This window comes from Mesoplodon bidens, assembly GCF_964165515.1.
Source record: "Mesoplodon bidens genome assembly, chromosome: 4".
In the NCBI taxonomy this organism is placed as follows: Eukaryota; Metazoa; Chordata; class Mammalia; order Artiodactyla; family Ziphiidae; genus Mesoplodon; species Mesoplodon bidens.
In genome coordinates, this window is record NC_138160.1 from 118,807,860 (window position 1) to 118,823,899 (window position 16,040).

The 16,040-nt window shown below is 56.0% G+C and overlaps 2 protein-coding genes across 3 annotated transcripts in view; both read right to left on the reverse strand.

Annotated features, from left to right (window-relative positions):
- Positions 1-8,665, reverse strand: part of SLC23A1 (solute carrier family 23 member 1) — a 13,045-nt gene extending 4,380 nt beyond the window's left edge. Inside the window, exons 1-13 of one of the 2 annotated variants that reach the window (XM_081233967.1) lie at positions 8,573-8,665; positions 7,818-7,952; positions 7,221-7,378; positions 6,395-6,483; positions 6,141-6,208; positions 5,791-5,972; positions 5,539-5,659; positions 5,138-5,294; positions 4,679-4,826; positions 3,825-3,930; positions 3,437-3,566; positions 3,200-3,343; positions 2,596-2,691 (exon numbers count right to left, since the gene is read on the reverse strand). In XM_081233967.1, the coding sequence (XP_081090093.1) occupies positions 2,596-2,691; positions 3,200-3,343; positions 3,437-3,566; positions 3,825-3,930; positions 4,679-4,826; positions 5,138-5,294; positions 5,539-5,659; positions 5,791-5,972; positions 6,141-6,208; positions 6,395-6,483; positions 7,221-7,378; positions 7,818-7,952; positions 8,573-8,608 (1,570 nt within the window). In that variant the 5' untranslated portion in view covers positions 8,609-8,665. The remainder of the gene's footprint in view (positions 1-2,595; positions 2,692-3,199; positions 3,344-3,436; positions 3,567-3,824; positions 3,931-4,678; positions 4,827-5,137; positions 5,295-5,538; positions 5,660-5,790; positions 5,973-6,140; positions 6,209-6,394; positions 6,484-7,220; positions 7,379-7,817; positions 7,953-8,572) is intronic. The other variant, XM_081233968.1, reaches the window with a different exon arrangement.
- A 2,673-nt stretch (positions 8,666-11,338) lies between these two features.
- On the reverse strand, positions 11,339-13,409 carry MZB1 (marginal zone B and B1 cell specific protein; the record flags this gene model as incomplete). The annotated part of the gene is made up of 4 exons (XM_081232877.1): positions 11,339-11,696; positions 11,787-11,897; positions 12,248-12,372; positions 13,236-13,409. The coding sequence occupies 4 exons, from the start codon at positions 13,407-13,409 to the stop codon at positions 11,540-11,542; spliced, it is 567 nt and encodes a 188-aa protein (XP_081089003.1). The 3' UTR covers positions 11,339-11,539.
- Between the last annotated feature and the right edge of the window lie 2,631 nt (positions 13,410-16,040).

Genomic DNA, 16,040 nt, shown 5'->3' on the forward strand with positions numbered 1-16,040 from the left:
TTTGGAAAATAAACTCTTGTTTTTTTTTTTTTTTTTTTTTTTTGCTGTACGCGGGCCTCTCACTGTTGTGGCCTCCCCCATTGCGGACGCACAGGCCCAGCGGCCATGGCTCACGGGCCCAGCCTCTCCGCGGCATGTGGGATCTTCCCAGACCGGGGCACGAACCCGTATCCCCTGCATCGGCAGGCGGACTCTCAACCACTGCGCCACCAGGGAAGCCCAAAACTCTTGTTTTTATAATACAAACTTCAGAAAGTCAAGCTAAGTAAAATCTTTGTTGGTGGTAGGGATAGGCAAGAGAGATTTTTTACAACTAGGGGAAATCTCCTTTAGGAGGTATGGGAGGGATGTGTGAATTCTCTGAGGTTTTCACAAGAGGGCTGGGGTTGACCGAAGACTGTGAGACAGTGTAAATCTAGTGCAAAGATTTCCACGCGTTGGCAGCCCAGGCTGAAAAGCCCCATGAGTAGAGAAACCAAATGTGTCCCAAAGTCTCAGAGGAGAGGGCACTGAGGGAGGGCTGGCGTCCTTAGAGAAGACCACTTGGAGGAGGTACTGTTTGAGCTGGGCCTGACTGCACAAAGAGCACAGGTGGGCAGGGTGGAGGGAGAAGAGCTGCAGCTGTGGCACAGGACTGAGGTGACTGATGGCCCCACTCCTCACCACTGCCGGGACACAAGAGCCAGCCCGGCACTCCCTCCCCTCCCCTCCCCATCCCTACCTGTGTTGCCTTCTCCAGTGCTTCTCCAAGTCCTAATCTTCTTGGCCCCACCCAGAATCATCCAGGAAGCCCTCCAGATGACTCCAGCCGAGGCTCATTCACCTTATTGCTCTAAATTGCTTTAAACCCAGTTTTACTTTCTATCTTGTTGACTTAATGTTTTTTTACCCTTAAGTGTCTAACTCAGGGCCGTGCTTGCTCCAGTAGCACTTGCTGAACTAAACTTAACTGCCCCTCTAAGGTTGGTATGTGGGTAGGTAAAGAGTAAGAGCAAATGCAAAGTGGTCTATCAGCAAAATGTACGCATCCTACAGAATAAAGCTCTGCAATTCCATTGTTGAGGACAAGGTTCTGAGCCAGCCAGACCTGGGCTTGAGACCAGGTTGTGTGACCTTAGGCAAGTGATTTAACCACTCTGAGCTTCAGATTCCTCATCATGCACATTGAAGGACTGTTGAAGATTATGTAGCATAATACATATATTGATCATTGGCAGGGATGGTTGCTGATGGGCAGTTGGGTTGAAGGATAGAGATGCGAGGAACTCAGGCACTCTGAGGCTGTTAACATCTGGGTAGCTTAATCCAGCTGCCCAAATCACAAACCCCTCTACAGATACCCACCCAGATGCCCTCCATCTCTGTGGATTCCCTAGGCATTGAGGTTGCCACTTCCCTGTCTCATGTCCGCAGGATAAGCTTCTCCAGGTCCCACCTCAGCTTCCTCTGGTGGGCAAGGGGGGTACCATGGTCAGGTATCACCCATCCATCTAAGTGATAGCTGCTACCAAAAGCTCCCTCATCTGATGCTATCTAAAATCCCTGAAAGTGCCAGGGAGTCCTAGCCCTTCCCTGCCCAAACTCTAACCCACCAGCTGTGCATAGCCAGCCGCTGATTCCTGTGCTCTGAATAGACACTTGTGCCTTCAGAGAGGGGAAAACAAGTGGGGACAGCTATGTTTAGGCTGTTAAGTCGCAGAAGATGGAGAGCTATCATCCTCCATCTGTCATCTCTGTGGACTGATGCAATCCAGCCCCTGTCTCTACGGAGCTTTCCTTGATCTTACAGTTCCCCTGAAACTCTCTAGCAGAGGCAGTGTGGTGGAGTGACTGGAACACAGGCCTTGGACTAGCTGCATCAGATGGACTTGTTTAAATCCCAAATTTGCAGTGTTTTAAATCAGCAAGTGTTGTGACCTTCGGTGAGTCACCTAACCTCTGATTCTTTTTTCTCATATAAAATGGTGTTGATAGCCTCTGCCTCACAGGATAGTTTTTGAGGATGAAATGAGACATTTAGCTCCATGCCTGACCCATAAATGTTTGGTAAATGCTAACTATTCTTATTACTAGTTAGAGCACCTGGTGACATTTAGTTTTTATATATTTACTGGGCACATAAACATGGGTCAGGAGGATTCTCAGGGACCCCACAAAGTATCCTCCATGATCCCCGTAAAAAGCCCTGATACCAAAGAGAAACGTTAGGGGCTCTTCTAGTACCCAACATGACAAGTCACTGGCATATTTGGAGTGAGTTTTGCCAACATACTGATGCTACATTTCCACCTGTCCTACTCTAAGAAAGCGAAAGCAAAAGCAACCCTCAACCCAGTGGCAACAAAGAAATGGAAAAGAAACAATTTACAGGGCCCGGGAATGACTCTCGTAGCCACATCATCTTCAAGACTAAGAGGGAAGCCTGTGCCTCTATCAGGCTGGTGGTCTCTCCCTCCCGCCCATCTGTTCTGCTTCTCCCTGCAGGGCCTGAGGCATTGCATCTGACCTGGCCACAGCTCCGGCTCAGGAGACATCTGCTGGACTGCCTCTGAGTCCAACCTAGTTCTCTGTTCCCTTCCCAGGGCTGACCCATACCTGGCACTGTGTTGTCCAGTATGAAAGCGAGGCACCCACCCACAAACATCTCTGTAGTCAGCAGCACAGTCAGAATCTGGTCCACTTCAGGAATGCCTGTGGAATAGGCCAAAGGCTAATGGGTGTCACGGCCCCATCTGGAGAACAGAGATCAGAGACTTTCTCCCCACTGGTGCAGCCTGCTGACTTCCTTGAGCAGGCACAGAGATGGAACAGTACAAAACCTTCACTTTCAAGATTATACACCTCTGCCTCTCCCATCCTTGGATTCAAATCCCAGTTTTGCTGGTTGCTACTTGTCTTGCAACAAATCATTTAACCCCTCTGAACCTCACTTTTCTCACCTGTCACATGAAGATGGTAATAGTATCTGTTTCATGGAGCCGTTGTGAAAATTAAATGAGCATATGTAAAGCTCATACCTGTCCACAGAAAGTGTCTTAGTAAAGCACAGCTGTTAATTAGCCTCTCAGCTGCTAACATCCAGAGATGGGCAGGATTTGTGGCTCTGGCTGTGTGGAGCCTTTGAGGGAAGAGGCTCTGCTCAGAGTCGAGGCCCACCACACCTCCCCCACCCTGAGACAGGTAAGACTGGTGGAGGCACCTGTGTTGATGGCATTCGGGTTGGAGTCCAGGTAATTGGGCAGCGTGAGCCCGAAGAACATGGAAAATCCAAGCACGAAGAGGTTGCGGGAAGAGTTCATGTCCACGAACTGCAGGTTAGACAGCCCCACAGCTGTAATCATGCCTGAGAGAACAAAAGAACCGCTGGAGGCTCCTCGCAGGCTGGGTGGGCTCCACCACACGGCAACCACGCCCCGAAAGCACGCACAACACTCACCAAAAAGGGTGCAGAACATCCCCCCTAGGATGGGGTCAGGGAGAGAGGCGAAGAGGGCCGTGAATTTGCCAATGGTGCCCAGGACCAGCATGATACCCGCACCATACTGCACCACGCGCCGGCTACCCACCTGCCAGTGAGCCAAGGGGTGGGGCTAGACCCAGGGGGTGGGGCTAGACCCAGGGGGTGAAGTTGGGCGGGGTTAGTTGCGGGAGGGGAAGGGCGCGGCCTGTTATAAGAGCAAGGTACATACGGGTCAGAGCATGATGCAGGGGAGGCCTGTCAAAGGCAGGGTGGGGCTAGGCCAAAGTAGGGACAGGTTTGGGGTGGGGCCTGCGGCACATGGAATGGGGGCACAGCTTTTTGCTGCTCTGGCTAGTCGCGGCACCTTGGTAATCCCCAGGACACCAATGTTGGGGCTGGACGAGGTGGACCCGTTGCCCGTGCCCAGCAGCCCCGCGATAACGCAGCAGATGCCTTCGGTGAAGATACCCCTGTAAGAAAAGGGCAAGTGGGTGCCTTGGTCCATGCTCTAGCCTGGCTTGTGTCCTCCCATTGCCCTGGCCAGAGTCTCTAGGGCTGTGTGAGCTGCAACTATCTGTCCATAGTACTCCCCACTCCAGGCCAGAGGTGGGTCTGGGAGCCAGGAGCCCAGGTCTGAATGCTAGTCCCACTGCCCTGGCACTTAATCCTTAGGTGATTCTGGGCTTCAATTTCCTCATCTGTAAGATGGGGATATTAAGAGTACCTGTCTAACAGAGCCATTAGTGGATTGCATAAGAGAACGCACATCAAGAGCTAGACACATGGGGACTTCCCTGGTAGTCCAGCAGTGAAGACTCCGCGCTCCCAATGCAGGGGGCCCCGGTTCCATCCCTGGTCAGAGAACTAGATCTCACATGCTTCAACTAAGAGCCCATGTGCTGCAACTAAAAAGATACCATGTGCCACAACTAAGACCCAGTGCAGCCAAATAAATAAATAAAGAGAGAAAGAGCTAGACACATGGAAGGCTGTCAGTGACTGTAGTTTCCCGTAGACTTCGTTGTCTCCTCAGCTGTTTGCACCACAGAGTGAGTGATGAGAGCATCTCCATTTCATAAGTAAGGAGAACCCGTCCTGGAGAGTTAGTGACTTGCCCAACTCCTTGTCCCCCACCTCTGGGATTCAATTCTGTCTGTACGTTTGCTTCCTGAGTGACCCTTGAGGGGATGAGATACCAGGGAAGGCAGATGGGCATACCTGTTGATAGCGTGCACTGGAGGGGGTGGTGCGCCAGCCAGGCGGGCACAAGCATAGTAATCTCCGATGGACTCAATGATGCCTGCTAATGTGGCACTAAACATTCCCAGCACAGCAGCCGCAGTCACTGTGGGAAGCCCCCACTGACCTGTATCAACAGGGAGATGGGAGGTTGGATGCAATGAGTGTTCCCAGGTGGGTCAGGGAGCGGACTAGGCAGCACTTGGGTGGAGCAGGGGAAGGGGTAAAGAGATCTCAAGCTGGGGTGGGAGCTATACAGTTATTTGGGGTCACCTAGAGTCATAAAGCTGGAGTGAGACTTTGAGTACACCACCACTCTGCCTGGCACACTATAAATGTGCAGCTAATACTTGTTATGTCATCAGCTGGACTGGGGTCACCAGGGGCCTCACTGATGGGCTCAGTTGGAGGCAGAGGGGCCCAGATGGGGTTGCTTACAGGGGTAGGGGATGCGGATCCAGGGAGCAATAGCCACGATGTCCCCTCGGGCGTCTGTTCGTGCCTGGAAGCCATAGGCTGTGGGATCTGAGGGCAGCACGTCCGTCAGGGTCAGTATATAGCAGAGCAGCCACACGGTCACGATGGCTAGCACGATCTGAAGTGGTGGGGGGGAGGGTTGCACTGAGGGCCCAGGAGGTCTTGGTCCAGGCTAACCAGCTCCTACCTAAGCCCTAGCCCCAGCCCGAGCCTGTGCCCCAGCCCCAGCTCAGACCCCAGCCCCTATCCCTGGCTAGGACCTCAACTCTGCCTCTAGCTCCCCTGCTGCCCCTGCCCTTGGCCCTGGATATAGGTCCAGCCCCTGCCCTAGTCCCAGCCCGAACCGCCTGTCAGCTCCTCACGGGAAACATCTTGAAGATCTGGATGCGGAAGAGAGTGAGGCCCTTTCCCCAGCAGTAGACGGGCAGCAAGAAGGTGAGATTTCGCAGGTACTGGGAGAAGAGGACAATCAGAAGAATGGAGCTGGGGACAGAAGCACAAAGAGAAAACGGCTGGTAGGCCGGGCTGGGGGCAAGAGCCAAGGCTAAGGGGGCAGGACACGAAGGGGTTGAGGGACTGGGGCTGAGCAAGGATCAGGCCTGGTGCCCACTCACCAAGCCGAGATACCCCAGTGGGAGCCAGCTCGGTCACCAGCAGCTTGGAAGACAGAGAGACCAATGAGGGAGACAGTGGGGGTGACTGTAAGAGGCCCGATGTAACTAAGCAGGGCCCCAGGCAGCCCCATCAGCCCAATCACCACCTCCACCATACTGGACACCATGATTGCACCCTGGACCTGGAAAAGCAAAGATCAGCTATAAGTCACTATGTAGAAGCCATGACCTCTATGTTAAAAAAAAGTTCCTGGACCACGTCCTCATATCCCCCAATTCAGCAGTGGCCTTCCCTCCCATCTAGTCCCACCCTCAAGTCCAGGTCTCTTCTACCCCACGTGCAAACCCACCTCTCGTATCCGTGGGTGCCAAATATGAGAGGTATTCAGGGGCAGACTCCAGTTACCATAGATCTCCTCTGGGGGCGTAGACAGGAACACACACACACACACACACACACACACACACGCACAGGGAACAAAGACAGAGAGAAAGTAAAGATGCTGCCCTGAAGGCACCTTGGGGTATGGACATGGAACAGTCGCCCAGACCTCCAGGCTCCTGGGGCTCCCCTCTCCAGTGCAGCCCCCAGAAATGTGCCCACCTTCTGGAGGGCATTTCCATCTCTCCAGGGCCAGGATGGCTTTGGCTGGGACCAGAAATGCAAAGGCGCTGGCCTGGAACAGCGGCAGCCTGGAAAGAGAGGCACAGAGCAGCAGGGACAGGTTGGGAGGTGGGGAGGCAGGAACAAAGAGACAGGGGAGATGGGGAGGGAGGGGCACAGAGCGAGGCACAGGGAGAATCACACACAGGGACAGAGACACAGAGGAACAAGGGCAAGGGCAGAACAGAGGTAAGTCACTGAGGCCCCAGGCAGGACTCTGTAACATTCTGGGGGCCTAAGAAAGAAAACAAATGGAGCCCCTGGCTCACAACCTGCTCCCTTTCCTTCTCAGCACCAGCTCCTGCACTGTGAGGGGCCACGTGCATGGAAGTGGACAGCTCAGCTCCTGCATGCAAGCTCCACTCACAACCTTCCTTCATCTTCCCACCATACAAATGACCATCCTTAGGCCACCCAGGCCTAGGACTGTGCACGCGGGGGCAGGGGGCCCCCAGGAGGACGGACCACTGAAGAGGCCCACACAAGCCCTGGCAGCAGGGGAGTGAGTGGTCCCAATTACCCAGAGTATGGCTTAATGGAGGAGACCCCAGCTAGGGCACGTTCCCTTTCCTTGAGGAACACCTGGGGTCCAGGGTGGGACCCCAGCTGCCTGGCTCTAAGGCTGGCCTGGAAGCAGAAGCAGCAGGTGGGGGCAGATAGCAGTTTTTCTTGTCCCACAAGAGTCCTCTGAGACTGCTCCTGCTGTGTGGATCACTGCGTGTGTGTCTACGTGGGGTGGGGTAGGGGTGGGAGTGGGGCAGCTCACCGGATGCCCAGTGTGGTCTGGATGAGGGTGGTGATGCCCACACAGGTGAAGATGGTACCAATGAGCTGGCTGACCATGTACTGGTCACGGCCCACACACAGCGCCTCAGCCAGGAGGAAGGGCACAGCGATGGTGCCACTGAAGCAGGTCAGGTAATGCTAGGGGTGTGGGGAGAGCGCATGAGGCAGGGCCCACGGAGCTCACAGGGAGGCAGGGGAACCCTCACAGTCCTCACGCCTGCCTCAGTGGGCCTGAGCCCGTGCCGCCCCTGCCAGTGTGCCCACCCAGGACTGATACTCCCATAAGGCATCCCCACAGAGCGACTGCTCACCTCTCTGGGGGTTACTAATCTGTCCCCAAGTTATTCCTGCAGCTTCTGTGGAGTGGGCCCCCTTCCCTGTCACCGGCACTCCGCCTGGCAGGTGATACCTTGTCCCTTTCAGGCCCCATCAAGCCTCTTCCCCACCCCTGCTTGGTGACAGTCACTGCTTCCGACTTTAGGTTTCTCTTCCTGTTACCCAAGATGACCTCTTTGGCCAGGGAGGGGGCTGGGGAGCAGGCAGGGCGGGGGTGGGAAGGCCCTGGGGAGACGCCCACCTGGAAGCCCAGCAGGATGCACAGGTACCAGGGCGGCACATCCTCGATCTTGTACAACATGTCAGACTTGGGCTCTGTGCACAGGGCCGTCGGGGGGTCCTTCGTGGAGGTCCCTGCTGAGCCCAGGGACTCATGCTGGGGGCAGCAGAGAGAAGTAACTCAGCGTGGAGTGATGGGAACCAGAAAAGTCCATTCTGCTTCAGAATCAATTAGGTAGCCCGAGTGGCCTGTCAGCTCCTCAGAATGGGATCCCCACCCTCCCTCAGTGCTCATGCACCCAGCTACCCCTTGGCCTGGCTACACCTGGCTCCCAGCTCACGTTGCTTTGTGCAGGGATGAGTCCGCTGTACTGGCTCCTGGAGCCCTCAGAACCTGGGCCTTCTAGCCAGGGAACGGGCCCATACGTCAGAAGGCCAGGGGTACCAGGAGAGGAGGCCAAGAGGGCTGGAGACTGTGACAGGCCCTCTTGGACGTACTCTGGTCCCCCCTCTGTTCCTTAGAGGTCCTTGGGGTGTCACTAATGGGGCGGTAGGCTGGGCCCCCGCCGGCCCCCAAGCTGGGGTGAGCCAGTCCCAAAGCAGAAGTCTCCTTCACCCCACTGCCACCCACCCCTCCCCCAACTGCCACATTCCGCCTGGGACAGTCACTCTTGATCCAGTTCATCAGAACCTTTGTCTCTGCCCTCCCAGGGAGCAAGGACTGCTCAGGCCCCCAGCCCCACCCTGCCTCCACCCGCTCCCCTCATTCCCCAGCACCTGTGTCTGGCCCTCAGGGTCCTCCTGGGCCCTCATCTTTGGGGCACAGGTGTGAGCAGTTCCTGAGGAGAAGAAGGGACGGCTTATACGAAGGCCAAGGAGGACTTTAATCCGCATAGCCGACATTGTTTGAAGTAAATCTGTAACCAGATCTCCAGCACCGATTGCGAAAGGAGGGCCCAGGCCTGGGTAATATATTAACTCCGGCCATAGTGGTAAAGGCCGCCCAAGCCTCTGTCACATTTACCTCCCGAGCACACCCTTCCTTGCCCGCACCTGACCCTGGGCACGGGACAGGTATTTTCCGGGAGAGGGCCGGAGTTGGGGTGAGGAGCGGATGGCCTTGGAAGTTTACCAGGCCCTGGGTGAGGTGAGAGGAAAGGGAGTGAAAATGGGCACATATTATGGCACACTCTGAATGAGCCTTTTCCCTGCTTATTAATCAAAAGTTAATCATTATCATCATCATAACCCATCTCGTTACTTAGGAACAACTGCGTGCCAAGCAACATCTATGTATTGTCATGTTTAACCCCAGGTGCTGGGTGCCATTAACCTCTTTTACAGCTGAGGAAACAGATTTAGGAGATGTAATCTGACCAAGGCTACACAGGTAGCAAGGTTTTAGAAAGCCATTCCAAAAATTCAGGTTGGCCTGAACTACTGAGCCCACGCTGTTAATTATACATTAAATGTCAGACAGGACTGCACTCCCCACCACCTCCGCTTGCCCCTCAGGGTCCCTGAGGCACAGAACAGATGGGCCTCCGGAGAAGGAGCTGCTGAGGCTAGCCCGGTCTTGTCTGTTCTCTGTGTCAGGACAAGGATTCCTTCCCTTCCCCTCCCAGTCAGGACCAGCTACGTAATCTGTGGGACCCAGTGCAAAATGAAAATCTGGGGCCCCTGTTGCAAAAGTATTATAAATTTTTTTTTTTTCGGTACGCAGGCCTCTCGCTGTTGTGGCCTCTCCCGTTGCGGAGCACAGGCTCCGGACGCGCAGGCTTAGCGGCCATGGCTCACGGGCCCAGCCGTTCCGCAGCATGTGGGATCTTCCCGGACCGGGGCACGAACCCGTGTCCCCTGCATCAGCAGGCAGACTCTCAACCACTGCACCACCAGGGAAGCCCAAAAGTATTATAAATTTAAAAGTAGCAACAGCAGAGCATTAAACTGATTTGTGGGGTCTTTCTAAGCACCGGGCCCTGCGTGACTGCTACACAGTCGCTGAAGCCGTCCTGGGCCCGGCCTGTCTTCCCCTCCCGGGGGCTGGGGAGAGCCCAGGGGCTGAGGGCCCTGGTTCTGCTCCCTTCTGCGCTGCCCCAACCCCATTAGGGTCCACCTACTTCTGGGTCGCTGTGCCCATGGCCAGGCCCTGCCCCAAGGCCTCCCCCGCAGCACCGCTATCCAGCTGGGTAGCAGCTTCATGTCACAGCCCCGAATCCGATGGCCTGTCCAGCCTCCAGCCCGTTCCTCTGTCCACCTGTCCTCTCCTCTCAAATCCTGGCCCCTGTTCCCAGGTTCCCAAAGTCATCTGACCAGTTCGAAGCCTCTACTCCTCGGCACTCTCCTCGCCACCCTCTCCTCCCCGGTACTTCCCAGGGGCTGGGGAGACACCCCTATCCCTTCCACACATTGTCCGTTGGACCCTCATATCAACCCAAACCACATACCACACACATGGAGACAAAGCCGGGAAGTTGCACATGGTCTCAGATACGCAATCACACAAATGGACCCGGAGCACCTAGACTCTGATGCAAAGTGTCTCTAAATCACGCCACAAAAACACAGGGCCACGCAGGTGCACGTCATGGGCTCCCGGCTCCACACCTGATACTACTGACTGCTTAGCCAATTCCTTGGGCCCTGGCTCGCCTGGTGCTTAAGAGTTCTCTCCTGAGGGCCAGGAGGAGGGGCCTCAGGCAGATGGGGAACAGGTGATGGAACACAGGGGGCTGGGGTGCAGAGTGGTAAGGGCCTGCCTGGGACACCCCCATTCCTTCAGCCCTAACCTTCCCCCACTCCCCAAATTTGAATCCCCTCCCAGCCCTGCCACTGCTCAGCCTGGGACTCTGCCTGAGCCTCTTTTGTTGTCTGAGCCCCAGTTTCTGCACCTGTCAACAGGGGATTAGAGTGTCTGTTCTGTCTACTTTCCAGAGCTTCGGAGGATCAGAGACACAAATGAAACTAAGCTGTAGCACCACTGACCCCAGATACCCAGACCCAGGTGTGAACCAGGTGGAGCTCTTTTCTCCGTTTCTAAGAAAAGGGCCCCAGGTGAGAATTTCTGGGGAGAGCAGGACGTAGAGCCAAGACACTGAATCCAGCCTGTTCCAGGACCCCTGTCCTGCCCTGCCCTGTCCCAGGTGAGCACCGAGAGCTCAAACATGCTAGCTGGGGTCAGAAGCAGAGTCTAGAAAGTGAGCAGCTGCTGGGTGTAGACCCAGGAAGACTAGTGTTCTGGGAGGGGCACAGTAGCACACAGTGGTTGCAGTGGGTATGTCCACAGGCAGCCTGCTTATGGAGTTTGCCTTGGCTTTTCTTTTCTCTCGTGAGGGATCTGGGGTTTCAACCGTTCAGATAACTGGTTCCATATGCCTTTGACAGCTCACTCACATTTCCAGCCATGACAGATCTCACTTACCTCTGGGAAACTGTGGGGGACGTGTACCTGGCCCTCTCTAGGAGGGACGTCAGCAGAAACACCAATGTCTATCCTCCCAGCCCCCCAAGCACCTTTTGCAGAGAGAAGGAATCGAGGTCACTGGTTTTATTTGAGTCCAGAGGGGAAGGCCTTGGCCACCCCCCAGGCCCCAGGGCCCAGAAGCTGAAGGAGGGAGGGAGAGTGGCAGCACAGAAGAACATGGCCTCCCCGCCCTCCAGGTAGCCTGCAGAAAGCAGGGGACAGATCCAGAGGAAGCCCAGCTCCCTTTAGGGGCTGACCAGGAAGGGGAAGGAGGAGTCGGACTAGAGCTCTGCCCTTGTGACTGGTGCCTCCTCTGAGCAGGCCCCCTGGGGGCCTCCACACAGCAATGCCTCCAGGGCCCCTTGACCTTGTTGGTGGGCTTCATAGATCTGGTCTTCTCCAAATTCCCCCAGGTAGTGAAAGCATGTCTTGGAGAGCCTAGGGGAGCCCAGGAGGAGCCTCAGACTCTGCCCGGCCCACAGTGGGGCAGACCAAGGCTCCGTCCCACCCCAATCCTCCAGTCATGACCTGGTAGGCCACGGCGCTCCCATGATGATCACACTGATGCTCGGCTCCGGCCCCTTCCTAAGTCCTGGGCCCATGAGACGTTTCACCTGGTCCACTTCTCCAACTCCGTAGCTGGAGGCAGTGGGAGGAGAGGGAGACAGCATTAGTGTTCCCGTCACCACATGAAGCTGGGCACACTGGGCATCTGCCGAGTTTAGTGCCCAGATTCTGATCCTCCCTGCTGAAAAACTAAGGACCAGAAAGGGGAAACTCCTGGCCCAAAGTCACACAGCAACCTTGTCTCCTGGCCACCTTACTCTTCTACTTGCTCCCAGCTCCAGAGCTCAGACTCTGTCCCAGCCAGTCCCCACCCTTGGGCCAGAGCCCTAGTGGAGTGTGTGGTGTGTGAGTGGGAGAATGAGAAGCCCCACTCATCAGCCTGCCCCTGGAGGAGGGGGGCAGGGGCCAGACTTTCAACTCACCCCTGCCAGGTCTGGGAGCAGCTCTGGTCCAGGACGTCTGTGTATACCGACTCGCTCAGCCTGCCACGGCCCCCGGAGTCCAGGGTGTGAAGCTTGGCCTCTGCCTTTGTCAGACGCTGCCACATCTGCAACAAGGAGGGGTTGGGAACCAGGGCTTCAGAACTGCTCAGCGTGAAAGGAGGGGTGATTGGCGGGGGGGAACAGAAGCCTGTGTCTCTGAGGAAGAACGAGGAAATGGAGCCTTTTGAGCAGGAACACCTGTGAGGCAGGCTTCATGGCCCTCCCCCAGGTCCAGAAAGCTAGGACCACGCCAGCTGAGGCAGGATCCGCTGCCTTGGGATGGGGGGTGGGTGGGAAACACTGAGGTGGAGAATTAGGCCTGGGCATTGGGGCCCCTCCCCCAGGGCACACCTGCCCATCAGCACACACTATTTGAAACCACAAGAACAAGGAAAGAAAAAAAAACCTCCCAGTCTTCAGTGACACGTGTACTCATAGCCCCCGTGTGCGTGCGCGTGCACACAGTCACACAAACACACACAAGAAGTACTCAGGCACGCGTGACAGGTTTGTATGTGAACTCAAGACACGCACATGCTCATGGATTCATGGGATTGACAAACATGCACACGTGTACACATACACCAATGCTCCCCAGTCATGCCTTGGGAAGGAGTCCAGACTTAAGGGCGGTCCTAGAAAGGGAGGAGTCCGAGAGGACAAGCTAGTGACTCCCTGGTGTCCCAGAGATCACCTGCTCTTTGTTGGGCAGACAGGCAGGTAAACTGAGGCAGGCCAGTGCTGGTGAGGTGAAGATGGCAATATCATGGATGGCTGAGTCTAGCTCAATGCCTTGGGGGTGGGGCGGGGTTTGGGGATCCAAGGCCAGCAGTGGAATCTGAGGTAGATGGGGGGGTCTGGCTTGGGTGGGGGCCTGGGTAGGGGCAGGAGAACTGCTCGCGGGGCGGCAAGGGGGTGGGGGGCTCACCTGGTAGGCCACCGCCCTGCAGGCGTCACAGCGCAGGTGAGCAGGCATGTGAGCTGAGAACTTCTCTTCATCATCCAGCTCGGGGGCCGTGGCTGTGAGCGGGGCCCTGTCCCCAAGGCCCCCTGGGATGGTCCAGGCCCCCAGCAGCAGCAGCAGCAGCAGCGACAGCCTCATGGTCTGTGGAGCTGGCTCAGCGAGCAGGGACTGTGGTTGGGGTGCAGGGATGCACGTGTGTACGCGCAGTGGGGGTTGATGCAGAGAGCCTGCCCCAGACCAATGGGAAACCGACACCTCACCCTCCTGTTCTCTCCCTTCCCCCAGGGCCCTGGAGACACCGCTCGCACACCTCCTCTCATGGGACCCCGGCTCCAGCCAATGAGGCAAGGAGAGGGGCTGGGCCTGGGCGAGGACACATGGGGGCTGATACCTCTCATGTCCCGGGACCTGAGCACATGGCAGGCACTGCGCTGAGCCCCTCGGGGAAGGAGGTGGCTTGTTACTGTCATCTTAAATCTACCCCTGAGGACACAAAGGTTCAGAGAAAAGTGTCAAATCCAAGGCCACATAGCTAGAAGGGCTATGCTGAGATTGGAACCCAAGCCTTGTTGACCCCAAGGCACACTGGCCACTTGGCCACCAGGAGAAATGAGGCCACAGGCGTGGTTGCCAGCCAAGGCTCCCTCCCTGAGAGGCAAGTTCGCTGAGGCAGGGACGCCACAGTGTATGAAAGACACACATGGTCCCCTCCCCCAGGCCACACCCAGGCATGGAAGGGCACTCTGGGGGTGTTAAGGGACCGCAGCAGGAAATCAGACACCTTACACCAGTTGTTCCAGCCATCGTGGCCATTGGGTCAGCGATTTATTGCACACCACGATGCGGTGAGGGGCCCAGGAGTGGCCCAGGGCCCTCCTTGCCATCAGGACCAGCATCTCCAGCCACAGAAAGATGTCCAGGTTATTCTGACTCATAGTTCTCTCAGTCAGCTTCCAGTTCAAGGCAAGGGGGCAGTGACTCCAAGGGATCCAGGCCCCCTGGAGGCCTGGAACTTAAGGAAGGCATTGATCTCCATCCCTGACACTGCTTCTAATGGTAACTCTTCTTCCCCAAACTCATCACATCACATACCAGTCCCACAAGGCCCAGCCACTTCACTCAGAACTCTACACAGACCCCCACGCAGACCACCTCCCACACCATGCATCTCCCTCCGCTCTCCTCAGAAGCTCCTGGAATCTCAAGGCAATTGGAACACAGGCCCTAGGTCCTGTCCCTTCCTATGCTGTGACCAGCCTGTACAGCCAGCCCCTCCCTAGGCATGTTTGCCACACCTGCTACCAGGGCAGTGGAACCAGATGAGAGCTCTTCACAGGGGCATCCCTTCCTTTGCCAGCCCTAACCCACCCTCCACCCCACCCAGAGAGGTCAAGAGTCTCCTCTGGGACAACAGCTCAACCATCCTCCGTGCTTTTAAGACTTTCCTGACGACGCACTCATCTGTCCCCCACCCTCGGTGGGAATGGCTGGAACCTCCACTCCTAACCCCAGGACCAGCCAGTTCAGCTCTGAGGGCTTAGACAAGCCAAGTCAGAGGCTGGGGTTGAGGGGAGAATGAGGGGCGGTACCCCCAGCTGGAGACTACAGTCACCTCCCCACCTTCCCCGCAGCACCCCCACCCCAAGTCCCGGGCTGACCCTCCACAGCCTCTCCCATATTACTTCCCTCTCCACCTCTACCACCTGTCCCCGCAGCTCCCTCTCTCAGATGAGACTCACCTAGGGCCTGCACTAGCCACTCTCCCCCACAGCCTCCCAGGCCAAGGCTCAGATCCTCTTGCAAAGAATAACAGATTTGATAGCCAGTGTCTTTCTCTCTTCATCCCATCAGTGCCCACTAGCCTGCTCCACCTCTGCTGGGCCCACCTTCAGGGAGACAGACAGCTCACTACCTCTGGGGGCAGCCCTGTCCCCTGCAGCTCCCATTTCCTGCCGCCCCCGAGGAACCCCATCACCCCCTCAGGTCGGCATCTGGGGCCATGTCCTGGGATTTCTCACACTACCAACTAAAAATTGTCACTTGCCATCTGCCTCTACAAGGATGAAATCACTAGCCAGTACAATCGCTGACCTTCAATACACCCTGAACGGAGTTCTGGGCAGAGATCAGGAATGAGGCCCTCTGCGCTCTGGGAAAAACTGGCAGAAAAGGCCTTTAGATAGTCAGATATTTTCAGGAGAAGATTTTATGGGCCCAATTTCTTGCATCTTCTCATAACTAGAAAAGCACTAAAATCATTAATGGACATCTGCTCCTTGTGACTAGCAGCAACCTTCTGCCAAAATGTGGTCTTGATTGCCTGTATCCTCCTTCACCAAACCCACATATACACTGACTTCCCCCACTTACCTCTTCGGAGCAGTTCCTCAGTGCTGAGAGGCTGTCTCCCAGGCTTATAGTTTTCATTTTGCCCCAAATAAAACTTAACTCACAACTCTCACGTTCTGCATTTTTTTCATCCCACAACACACACACACAGCCCCCCAACACACCACACTCTGGGAATGCTTGGGAAAGGGGTATACGATTTTGCCGGGGGGGAGGAAACAGGCAGCCATTTCCTGAGCTCCAGCTCCATCAACGCTGGGGGTCTCAGATAAGCACTCTGAAGGTAACTTCTGGCCTGAAGACTGCATAAGGTGGGTAAAAGAAAGAGGTGATAGAAGGAAAAGAGGGCACAGGACTGGATGCCAGAACCTCCAAGGCCATTAACGGGTCCCAACACCATGGGGATCAGGCCCTGGGGCC